General features: G+C 43.7%; 1 protein-coding gene across 2 annotated transcripts in view; it reads left to right on the top strand.

Annotated features, from left to right (window-relative positions):
- prkd1 (protein kinase D1) overlaps positions 1 to 13,099 on the top strand; it is a 187,519-nt gene that overhangs the window by 117,736 nt on the left and 56,684 nt on the right. The window contains exon 5 of one of the 2 annotated variants that reach the window (XM_033026982.1): positions 11,132 to 11,339. In XM_033026982.1, coding sequence (XP_032882873.1) covers positions 11,132 to 11,339 — 208 coding nt within the window. Of the gene's footprint in view, positions 1 to 11,128; positions 11,340 to 13,099 lie in introns of both variants that reach the window. The other variant, XM_033026981.1, reaches the window with a different exon arrangement.

The raw sequence follows: 13,099 nt of genomic DNA, 5'->3' as shown, positions 1-13,099 counted from the left end.
TTTTTTTGTAGTATCAGAAATAATTTATTTAATTATGGTCACGATACAAAGCAAAACCATGGTAACACACCCACTACCATAGTACAAAATCACCAAATTATCTGGACACTAAATTTTCAAACAACTATGTTACAATCCTTACTGATATACTAAGTAACTACTATACAACTATGTCCCTCTCTAACACAACCCGGGCACGGATGTACCCCTGAAAAAGGGGCAAGCATCTGGCTTGGGTAAAGCAATCTTCCGCCTGGCGCCATGACTCGCGGATGGCCAGCTTGGCCACCCAATGAACCTCTAGTTTGGGAGCCATCACTGGGTCAGTCTGGTATCCAGAGAGAGGCGTCTGCATCCTGACCTTGCATAAGCCTGATCTGCCATCTAAAGTGACACCCAAGAAGGCAACATGTCGAGAGCTTGTTTAAAATTTAAATAGAATAAAAAATATTGATGAAAAAGATAAATGACATTAAACCAGACAGTGTGCTGACACATGAGATGCCATGATAGTGGATGATACCTTCAAGGGACTTGCTGTTTTCAAAGCTGCATATCGAGGATAAAGGTACCTCGTGTTTTACCAAATACAGGAGCGGCGCGGAACTATTCATTGCCCAATGTGGAATAAGAGCAGCAGGTGCAGTGTGACATTTTCTGCCTTTAAACTCTTTCACCTTGTAAATGAAAAAAACATGCTTCTTAGTTCCGATCTTTCAAGGCATAGACTTTGCATGTGTACGTTTCCCGTGTTATTAATAGCCCATTTATCTACACTGAGGAATCAGACTTAATCTGAAGTACTGCAATAATTATCTTTTGAAACAAGTGTAATAGCAAGTGAAACTAATATGCAACTGTGCCATGTCAGATGATGTGAGCAACAGGAATCCAGGAGACTTGCAGTAGCAGTTGTCCTCACACAGTGAGCAGTGTCATGATTGCTGTCGTTAAAAGACTCGCGGATGGTCTGTTGCCTCCCTGGTGCCAGGGTTCAAGATGTCACGAACCAAATTCAGAACATCCTCGAGAGGGAAGGTGAACAGTCGGCAGTAGTTGTGCACGTGGGCACAAACGACATTGTAAAGAAGAGGAAGGAGGTTCTGCAACGTGAGTTTAGAGAGTTAGGAAAAAGACTGAAAAGCAGGACTTCTAGGATGATTATCTCTGGATTGCTTCCACTACCTCGTGCTAGTGAGGACAGGAACAGGGAGATAGGGGATCTGAAGGTATGGCTGAGGGGCTGGTGTAGGGAGCAAGGATTTAGATTTATAGACCACTGGGATCTCTTCTGCGATAGGGGTGACCCGTACAAAAGAGATGGGTTACACCTTAACTGGAGGGGGACTGACGTTCTGGCAGGCAGGTTTAAACTAAATAGTGGGGGGGGGGGGGGAGGGATTGACAAATTGGGAGTATAAAAAGTAAAAAAATTAAAGGGGAAGTGAGTACAGGAAAAGTTACAAAAGACTCCTGAATTAATGGGAAGGATAAGAGAGTAAGGTCAGGGCCAATTATGAGCGGTGTGAGAGGGGAGATGGATACCGGTCAAAGTGTTGTCTATGAATGCGCGAAGTATAAGAAATAAAGTGGACAACCTTGAGGCTCAGTTAGAATTTGGCAAGTATGATGTTGTGGGAATTACTGAGACATGGCTGCAAGAGGGCCAAGGCTGGGAACTGAATATTCAAGGGTATACGTCCTATCGAAAAACCAGACAGGTGGGCAGAGGGGGTGGGGTAGCTCTGTTGGTGAGGAATTAAATTCAGTCCCTTGTGAGGGGTGACATTGAAACAGGAGATGTGGAGTCAGTATGGATAGAACTAAGGAATTGTAAGGGTAAAAAGACCCGAATGGGAGTTATCTACAGGCCCCCAAACAGTAGCCTGGTTATAGGGTGCAAGTTGAATCAAGAGTTAAAATTGGCATGTTGTAAAGGTAATGCTACGGTTGTTATGGGAGAATTCAACATGCAGGTAGACTGGGGAAACCAGGTTGGTACTGAACCCTAAGAAAGGGAGTTTGTGGAGTGCCTCTGTGATGGATTCTTAGAACAGCTTGTACTGGAGCCTACCAGAGAGAAGGCAATTCTGGATTTAGTGTTGTGTAATAAACCAGATTTGATAAAGGGAACTGGAGGTTAAGGAGCCATTTGGAGGTAGTGACAATAATATGGTAAGTTTTAATCTACAATTTGAGAGGGAGAAGGGTAAATCGGAGGTGTCAGTGTTACAGTTAAACAAAGGGGACTATGGAGCCATGAGGGAGGAGCTGGCCAAAGTTGACTGGAAAGAGACCCTAGCAGAGATGACAGTGGAACAATAATGGCAGGTATTTCTGGGAATAATACAGAAGATGCAGGATCAGTTCATTCCAAAGAGGAAGAAAGATTCCAAGGGGAGTAAGGGGCGACCGTGGCTGACAAGGGAAGTCAGGGAGAGTATAAAAATAAAAGAGAAGTACAACGTAGCAAAGATGAGCAGGAAGCAAGAGGATTGGGTAATGTTTAAAGAGCAACAGAAGATAACTAAAAAGGCCATACGGGGAGAAAAGATGAGGTACGAGGTAGCCAAGAATATAAAGGAGGATAATAAAAGCTTCTTTAGGTATGTGAAGAGGAAAACATTAGTTAAGACCAAAGTTGGACCCTTGAAGACTGAAAAAGGTGAATTTATTATGGGGAACAAGGAAATGGCAGATGAGTTGAACAGGTACTTTGTATCTGTCTTCACTCAGGAGGACACAAACAATCTTCCTGATGTACTAGTGGCCAGAGGATCTAGGGTGATGGAGGAACTGAAGGAAATTCACATTAGGCAGGAAATGGTGTTCGATAGACTGATGAGTCTGAAAGCAGATAAATCCCCAGGGCCTGATGGTCTGCATCCCAGGGTACTTAAGGAAGTGGCTCTACAAATCGTGGTCGCATTGGTGATCATTTTTCAATGTTCTTTCGATTCAGGATCAGTTCCTGTGGATTGGAGGGTAGCTAATGTTATCCCACTTTTTAAGAAAAGCAGGAGAGAAAACAGGGAATTATAGACCAGTTAGCCTGACATCGGTGGTGGGGAAGGTGCTGGAGTCAATCATAAAAGATGAAATAGCGGCACATTTGGATAGCAGTAACAGGATCGGTCCGAGTCAGCATGGATTTACAAAGGGGAAATCATGCTTGACTAATCTTCTGGAGTTTTTTGAGGATGTAACTAGGAAAATGGACAAGGGAGAGCCAGTGGATGGAGTGTACCTGAACTTTCAGAATGCATTTGATAAGGTCCCACATAGGAGATTAGTGGGCAAAATTAGAGCACATGGTATTGGGGGTAGAGTGCTGACGTGGATAGAAAATTGGTTGGCAGACAGGAAACAAAGAGTAGGGATTAACTGGTCCCTTTCAGAATGGCATGCAGTGACTAGTGGGGTACCGCAAGGCTCGGTGCTGGGACCGCAGCTATTTACAATATATATCAATGATTTAGATGAAGAAATTCAAAGTAACATTAGCAATTATGCAGATGACACAAAACTGGGTGGCAGTGTGAACTGTGAGGAGGATGCTGTGAGAATGCAGGGTGACTTGGACAGGTTGGGTGAGTGGGCAGATGCATGGCAGGTGCAGTTTAATGTGGATAAATGTTAGGTTATCCACTGTGGTAGCAAAAACAGGAGGGCAGATAATTATCTAAATGGTGTCAAGTTGGGAAAAGGGGAAGTACATTGGGATCTGGGGGTCCTTGTTCATCAGTCAATGAAAGAAAGCATGCAGGTACAGCAGGCAGTGAAGAAAGCAAATGGCATGTTCGCCTTCATAACAAGAGGAGTTGAGTATAGGAGCAAAGAGGTCCTTCTGCAGTTGTACAGGGCCCTAGTGAGACCACACCTGGTGTATTGTGTGCAGTTTTGGTCCCCTAATTTGGGGAAGGACATTCTTGCTATTGAGGGAGTGCAGCGTAGGTTCACAAGGTTAATTTCCGGGATGTCATATGCTGAGAGAATGGAGCGGCTGGGCTTGTATACTCTAGAATTTAGAAGGTTGAGAGGAGATCTTATTGAAACATATAAGATTATTAAGGGTTTGGACACGCTAGAGGCAGGAAACATGTTCCCGATGTAGGGGGAGTGCAGAACCAGGGGCCACAGTTTAAGAATAAGGGGTAAGCCATTTAGAACGGAGATGTGGAAACACTTTTTCACACAGAGAGTTGTGAGTCTGTGGAATTCTCTGCCTCAGAGGGCGGTGGAGGCCAGTTCTCTGGATACTTTCAAGAGAGAACAAGATAAGGCTCTTAAAGATAGGGGATATGGGGAGAAGGCAGGAAAGGGATACTGATTGGGAATGATCAGCCATGATCACATTGAATGGTGGTGCTGGCTCAAAGGGCCGAATTGCCTACTCCTGCACCTATTGTCTATTGTCTATTGTTTATAAATTCGTAAGTTATAGGAGCAGAATTAGGCCATTCAGCCCATCAAGTCTACTCCGCCAATCAATTATGGCTGATCTATCTTATCCTTTCAACCCCAGTCAAGTTAAGTCAACTTTATTTGTCACATACACATACAAGATGTACAGTGAAATGAAAGTGGCAACGCTTGCGGGACTGTGCAGAACAACAGAACAGAATAGAACAGAACCAGTATTTACATTAAAAAAAGAAGACGCAACAGTATTTATGCCCTGGTGAGATCAGAGTTTACAGTCCTGATGGCCTGTGGGAAGAAACTCTGTCTCAGCCTCTCTGTTTTTGCTGCATGACAGCGGAGGCGCTTGCCTGACCGCAGCAGCTGGAACAGTCCGTTGCTGGGGTAGTAGGGGTCCTTCATGATCCTGCAGGTTTTGGATCTGCACCTCCTGGTATATAGGTCCTGCAGGAGGGGGAGTGTAGTTCCCGTGGTGCATTCGGCCAAACACACTACTCTCTGCAGAGCCTTCCCGTCCTGGGCAGAGCTGTTGCCAAACCAGACAGAGATGTTTCCGGTCAGGATGCTTTCTACAGCACCAGAGTAGAAGGATGGAAGGATCCTCAGAGAGACTCTGAATTTTCTCAGCTGCCTGAGGTGGTAAAGGTGCTGCCTTGCCTTTCTCACCCGTGTGGCAGTGTGTGTTGTCTATGTCAGATCCTCTGTGATGTGGACTCCCAGGTATTTAAAGTTGCTCACCCTATCCACAGTTGTCCCATTAATCCCCAGTGTACGTCCTTGGTCCACAATCAGCTCTTTAGTTTTTGTGGCATTCAAGAGGAGGTTGTTATCCTGACAACCAGAGTGCCAGGATGTCAGCCACCTCCTCCAGGTAGGCCTTCTCATCGTTATCGGAGATCAGGCCCACCATCACTGTGTCAGCAGCAAACTTAATGATAGAGTTGGAGCTGAACCTGGCCACACAGTCATGTGTGTAGAGTAGAGTAGGGGGCAGAAGACGCAACCCTGGAGTGATCCTGTGTTCAGGGTGAGGGGGTTGGAGGTGTTTCTACCCATCTTGACCACCTGGGGCCTGGCGGTCAGAAAGTCCAGGACCCAGGCACATTCTCCTGCCTTCTCCCCTGACATCCTTACTAATTAAGAATTTATCAATCGCCACCTTAAAAATATCCATTGACTCGACCTGCTCAGCCGTCTGTGGCAATGAATTCCACGGATTCACCACCCTCTGACTAAAGGAATTCTTCCACATTGTCTTTCTAAAGCTACGTCCTTTTATTCTGAGGCTAGGGCCTCTGGTCCTAGACTCTCCCACTAGTGGAAACACCCTCTCCACATTCACTCTATCCAGGCATTTCACTATTCGGTAAGTTTCAATGCAATGCCCTCCTCTCATTCTTCCTCAAACTCTAGCAACTACAGGCCAAGTTATCTCTTATCCTTTAGGATTTAGGACAGCCCACTTCCATCCAGCTGTGTGGGGCTCTGAGGTGGCAAATGAGGCTGGGATGGTAGCGTTAGGTGGGGGTGGGGGAAGGGGGTGATTTGGGTTGTTTGTGAGCTGTCTGCTACAGGTCCACCACAGATTTTCCAGCATCCTTGGTTCCAGAGCATTTCGGGGTTATCCGTTTTGCCGGACCAACATAGGTCGCAGTCTTACGGAGCCGAGATACCTGCCCGCAAAGTAGGCCACGGAAGTCAGCTACAGGAACGGAGCTGCCGGCTCCGACCAGGCCGGAGTCCAAATGAGATCGAGATTGGCTGCCTCACCCAGCCACACTTTCAGGGGGAATTTATTTAGATTAAGGAGGGGCCAGACCACCAGTTGTCGGACAATCAGTGGTGGACATGTAATTCCAATGCTTATGCAGGGCCACTGTAATCTCCCAATACATGTACGAGAGGCTCTTCATAACAATCCCAATGCTTTTCTCCACTTTAAGTAGTAATGAGCGAGAGATTCCCAGGAGCTAGTGGGGATGTTGTAGTTCTTCAAGGAATACATCCTTAACACTTTTCCCATATCCGCCTGATAATCTCCCCTCATGACCGAAGGAGCCAACTGAGGTGTGAAGACCTCACGGCTGAAGATGTGGACCTCAGGGAGAACACTGGTGGTGGCTTACTTATCTTTACAATTAATCTAGTGTCCTTTATGGACGCCTTGAAGTGCCTGCTATATCATCTGGATTTCAGAACTTTATAGAGTCATAGGGTCATAGTGTTGAAAGAGGCCCTTTGGCTCACCTTGCCCATACCGACCACCATGCCCTATCTACACTAGTCCCACCTGCTTGCGTTTGGCCCTCGTCCCTCTAAACCTATCCTATCCATGTACCAGTCCGAATCTTTTTTGAAGTGATTGTACCTGCCTCAGCTACCTCCTCCAGCAGCTCGTTCCATAAACCTACCACCCCTTGTTTAAAAAAGTTGCCCCTCGGGCTCCTATCAAATCTTTCCCCCTCACCTTAAATCTATGTTCTCTGGTTCTTGATTCCCCTACTATGGGTAAAAAAAAGACTGTGCATTTACCCTATATAATTCTCTCATGATCTTATACATCTCTATAAGATGAGCCCTGCATGGACGTTGAAGGTAAAGTCCCCCTACTTCTATGGTCCCATGCAGATGTCCACAGTTGCTTGGAGGTCCAACTCCATACATACCAGAGATCAACCTCTGCACTCTGGAAACCTTTGCTCTGGAGTGCAGTCACATAGGGGGGACACAGTGGTGCAGCGTTAGAGTTGCTGCCTTAAAGCGGCAGTGACCCAGGTTCAATCCTGACTACGGGTTCTGTATGTGCGGAGTTTGTACGATCTCCCTGTGACCGCATGGGCTTTCTCCAGGTGCTCCCATTTCCTCCCACACTCTAAAGACGTACAGGTTTGTAGGTTAATTGGCTTTTGTAAATTGTAAATTGTCCCTAGTGTGTAGGATAGTGTTAGAGTACAGGGTGGTTGCTGGTCGGCTTGGACTCAGTGGGCCTCAGGGCTTGTTTCCACTCTGCATCTCTAAATTAGAGTAAAGTCTAAAGGTAAAATTAGTTTAGTTTAAGTTATTATTGTCACGTGTACCGAGGTACAGTGAAAAACCTTTTTTGTTGCATGCTATCCAGTTGGTGAAAATGCTATATATGGTTACAATCAAGCCGTCCACAGTGTACAGATACAGGGTAAAGTGTATCACGTTTAGTGCAAGATAAAGGCTGATTAAAGGTAGTCCAAGTGTCTCCAATGAGGAAGATGGTAGATTGGTACCGCTCTCTAGTTAATGAGAGGACTATGATACATCCTTATTTGGCATTTTTGCTACCAGATACACAAAATATAAACGTAGTCTATAACAAGCCTGCTAGTTTGATTGTGAATAAAGTAATGTGTGTAGTTTATGCAGTTTAATTAAATCTTCAAATGCATTTGTAATTTACACTGAATGTTTAATGCTTCCTATTGAGTGACTCGTGGGATTAGACATAAGAGGTTTGTGTTTACAACAAAATAAAAGCAGCTGTTTAACAGAACACCTTTAAAAACCTGTAAAAATGTCTGTGGGATAAATAAATGCAAAATAAAACTGCACAAATATCGGCTGCTGGTGTAGACCTTTTACCTTTTAATCATTTGCTACGTAGGAGAAGTGTTTGTTTTTAAATTCGAATTATGTGCTTGTCAAATAAAACCTTAAAATGGTTACCACTGAGAAAACATAGTGCAAATCTTTGATGTTCATTGCTATGTTCTACCTGTTGCTAACATTCTGGAACTGATGGATGGCATTTTTGATCGCTGCTCAAATATAAATCAAGTTCTTCACTGCCATGTGAAGGGAGGAGGTGCTCTTTAAGAACATTTATTGATAGTGTTGATCGCAAAGAAAAGCCCAATAGGTTCAAATACCACTCCACTGATTTAACTCCACTGACTTGCTAAATGGTTGATATTTCAGTTTATTGCAATATAAAGTTAAATAGTTTAAGAGTGTCTATGTCTATGTTTCTAATGTTGACAGATTCTAGTACTGATTTCAGTATTCCAAATTTAAGGAATGCATTCTCCAAATGGATAGCATATTTCTGATTTCAATCTTTTAGTTTAGTTTATAGATAGATACAAAATGCCGTAGTAACTCAGCGGGACAGGCAGCATTTCTGGTGAGAAGGTGTGTACATAGGCCGTTCGGCCCACCGTGTCGGCGCCGACCAATGTACACTCTTTTTATTCTATACACCAGGGGCAATTTGCACAAGCCAATTTGAAATTGCATCTCTCTCAACCACAGTAGTAGCATTGCTGAAACATCTTGGAAGCGTAGATGGGACATCTTGGTCGGCATGGGCAAGTTGGGCCAAAGGGCCTGTTTCCATGCTGTAAGAGTCTATGAGTCACAGAAGTGTGGAAACATACTTTCAGATTCAGAGATAGTTTCTTCTAGCTGTAATCAGGTAACTGAACTATCCTATCACCATCTTGAGAGCAGTCCTGACTTCCTATCCACCTCACTGGAGATTTTCGAACTATTTTTAATCAGACTTCACTGGATTTTATCCTGCACTAAACATTATTCCCTTTATCCTGTATATGTACACTGTGAATAGCTTGTATAGTCTTTTTGCTGACTGGATAGCAAGCAATGAAAAAGCTTGTCACTGTACCTCTGTACAAGTGACAATAATAAACTAAATGTCCTGACCTGCCATCTAGCTCATTGGAGACCCTCAGACTATCTTAAATTGCCCTTTACTGAACTTTATCTTGCACCAAACCTTATACCCTTAACCTGTATCTGTACACCGTGGATGGCTTGATTGTAATCATGTATAGTCTTTTGGCTGACTTGATAGCACGGAACAAAAAGCTTTTCACTGTACCTCGGTACTCGTGAACAATAGTAATAAACTTAAACTAACTATATTTGTTTCTTAATATTTAAATTCCAGTGAGTCAGTCATGGAAAATCTGCTGCTGTTTATTCAAAGATATTTTTGGATACAAAATGATAAATTATATACATCTCATTTTTGTCCTCGTTACATCTAATTTAATTCAAAGTAATCAATGTTTAAATTGGGAGTAGGCTCCATAGCTTCATTATATCATTGAAATCTTGCCTCCGAAAATATGGCACTGGGATTGGTTTTGCGGAAGGTCTAAAGAAATAAGCGACAGGAGAAGTAATCCTACAGCCAACAATGGAATAAATTATGTAAACGGATGCATTTGTTATTCAGCAATCTCCCCTCACACTTGTGGTATAAATACCAACATACTGTGAGTTCAGTGCATTAGTATTTAAGTTGCATAATAGGTGTACTTGTAGCATCTGCCGAAGCTGAGAAAATGTAAAGTGCAAATGTTTTAGAATTCAGATAAAGCAGTATTTTAAAACCCATGCACAAGTTGACTGCTGCTGAATCATTAATTGGAAATCAGCATCGTATTTCCGATGTGGTAACATGAAGTAAAGATTGTATATTCATTTGATGTTCAACCTAAATGTCCTTGTTTATCGGCAACTTCATGTTCCTCGCTCCATATTGCACTTGCTTAACCCTCTAATTCTCCAAAGCACTTTAAAACTGGCTCAACATATGTCTTTTCACCCTGTATAATGCTCTCTGATAGCTAAGTGTGAACCAATTGGGGTAGAAATTTAAGCCAATCAAAGTGCAAATTGCTGTGTTAAGGGTGCAAGAAAAAAATAGTGATAGAAATGTGTTTCTATAATATGTAGCATTCCTAAATGATCAGATAATACCTGGCACAACGTCATAAAGTCATACAGCGTGGAAACAGGCCCTTCGACCCTACTTGCCTATGCCGTTCAACATGCCCCATCTACACTCGTCCCACCTGCCTGCGTTTGGCCCATATCCCTCTAAACCTCTTGCCAGTCCAAATGTTTCTTAAACATTGTGATAGTACTTGCGTCAAATACCTCCTCCTGCAGCTCGTTGCATACTCCTGCTGCGGTCTGTATGAAAAAGGTTACTCCTCAGGTTCCCCTGCTCACCTTAAACCCATGTCCTCTGGTGCTTGATTCCCCTACTCTAGGTAAAATACTTTGTGCATTGACTCTATCTATTCCATTCATTCTTTAGACTTTAGAGACACAGCGTGGAAACGGGCTCTTTGGCCCACCGAGTCTGTGCCGACTAGCGATCTCCCCGTACACTAACACTATCTTACACACTAGGGACAATTTTACCAAAGCCAATAAACCTTCAAACCTGTACTCCTTTGGAATGTGGGAGGAAACCGGAGCACCCGGAGCAAACCCACACGGTCACAAGGAGAACGTACAAACTCCATACAGGCAGCACCTGCAGTCAGGATCAAACCCGGGTCTCTGGCGCTGTAAAAGGCAGCAACTCTACCACAGCTCCACTGTTCCTGCCACTTATCCACCTAAATAATGTCACCCATCCTCCATTGCTCCAAAGAATAAACCCCTACCCTGCCCAGCCTCTCCCTATAGCTCAAAGCCTCAAGACTAGGTAGCATCCTCGGAAATTTTCTCTGTGCCCTTTCCGCTTAACAACACCTTTTCTATAAAATGGCAACCAAAACTGAACGCAATACAGTAAATGTAGCCTTAGCAATGTCTTATACATTTGATATCTTTTGTCATGTTTTTACAACTTTTTTGTGAATTTTACAGAAATATAACTGCAAATACAATGACACTTTAATTTGTTTACTTGTAGCAGAAGACGCCATCTGAGTCTTTCACTGGAAGAGAGAAACGCTCAAACTCACAACCATACATTGGCCGTCCCATTAAGCTGGATAAGATTTACCTTTCCAAGGTTAAAGTGCCTCACACATTTGTAATCCATTCCTACGCTCGTCCCACTGTTTGCCAGTATTGCAAGAAGCTTTTGAAAGGACTCTTTAGACAGGGAGTGCAGTGTAAAGGTGAGTTCTTTAATCACTATGCATGTACAATGTTTTAAGCAATGAAAACTGCTGCAGTTCCTCTGGAAACAATATTTGCATTAAATTATGTTTTGAGTTTAAAGTTGCTGAATGAAGTTTGGACTCAGATGAATTCAAATCATACAAAACTTGTTCAATTATGATCAATAAAATCTATTGCATCTATTTTTTCATGTTTGAGGATATGTTATAATATTATTATAACTTCTGTCTGAACAAGTTTCCACATAGTTTTCAATGATTCAATGGTGCTTTTATAGTCACATGTATGAAGTGCTAACACAGTGAAATTCTTTATCTTACAAACAGTATTATGAGTAGATTATTGCCATACCCCCAATCCTCGTTTAACAATTGTACAGAAATAGTCCACTGAGCCTGCGTGCATGTTTTGGCGCCATTATCAAAGTCCACGCTCCAGCTCTGATGAGTGATGCCTGTTCCAGACAAGCCCCAGGCTGCTGCGGACCGCCAGCCGTCTCCTTCCTTGGACGCCACGTCCCTCTCCTCGCCCGTCCATTTTTTTCCCCTGGGGTGTGTCTCTTGCAGCTGACCACGAGGGCGCAGTAGGCCAGACCCCGGTTCACTCTCCTCTCTTGCTCCTCTTGTCCATCATCGCTGGCTCCATCCTCCTGGTCTCTGGACTTCGACGGGACAAGCAGGGGCAGGCACAGCAGGCTCCCCCTTCAGGCTGGCGGTCTGCCGGATCCAACGAGCAGGAGAACGGCTCCACAGGCTCCTCTTGAATCTGGGTATTCAAAAGGGAGAATTTTAGAATATTTCACTGTTGTCTCTCGAAAAATCCGCCAGTCCGGGTCTTGAGTTTAGCCATGCAAGGGCTGTGGCCTCCTGCGAGCCTTCTGAAGTCACGGTCCGGAGTTTTAATCCTTGCAACTTCAGTTCTGGAGCTTATAAACAACATAACATTTTGTAGCACCTCAACACTCTTGATTCATTTAGCTTGGGGTCTGATTGCAGAGATACTAATGAATATCCAAGAGCCATTAACGTAATTTAAATTTTGTTTCCACAGAACTAACTACTCCAGAAAGTAGCATTAAAAAACCAGGGAATTGGCAGCTTTCTAATATAGGGATTTTTGGAAAGGCACATGGGTATAGAGGGAATAGAGAGATATGGATTATGTGCAGGTAGATAAGAGTTTAGCTTGGCATCATGTTCAGCACAAACATTGTAGGCCGATGGGCTTCTTCCTGTGCTGCATTGTTTTATGTCCCAAAAAAATAATCTGGATATCTAAAAATCATCCATAGGGGGGCACGGTGGCACAGCGGTAGAGTTGCTGCCTCACAGCACCAGAGACCCGGGTTTGATCCGGACTACAGGTGCTGTCTGTGGAATTTGTACGTTCTCTCTGTGACTGAATGGGTTTTCTCCGGGTGCTCCGGTTTCCTCCAGCACTCCAAAGATGTACAGGTTTGTAGGTTAATTGGCTTTGAGAAACATTGTAAATTATTGTAAAGGATAAACTAAGCTAAACTAATTTAATGTTCGGAAATATACCATGGGAATTTTGTTAGCTCGCTGATGCGATGAATCCAATGCCGAAGCTACAGACATATTGAAAACAAGAGTTTAAAAGTGCATTAATATTGTTAACATCTGTGGGACGGCACAGTTGGCCTGTGGCAGAGCTGCTGCCTAACAGTGCTGGAGAGCTCGGGTGCTGTCTGTGTGGAGTTTGCACGTTCTCCCTGTGACCTAACATGGATCGAATA

Source organism: Amblyraja radiata, chromosome 9, assembly GCF_010909765.2.
Source record: "Amblyraja radiata isolate CabotCenter1 chromosome 9, sAmbRad1.1.pri, whole genome shotgun sequence".
NCBI lineage: Eukaryota > Metazoa > Chordata > Chondrichthyes > Rajiformes > Rajidae > Amblyraja > Amblyraja radiata.
This window is presented reverse-complemented; position numbering and strand designations above follow the sequence as displayed.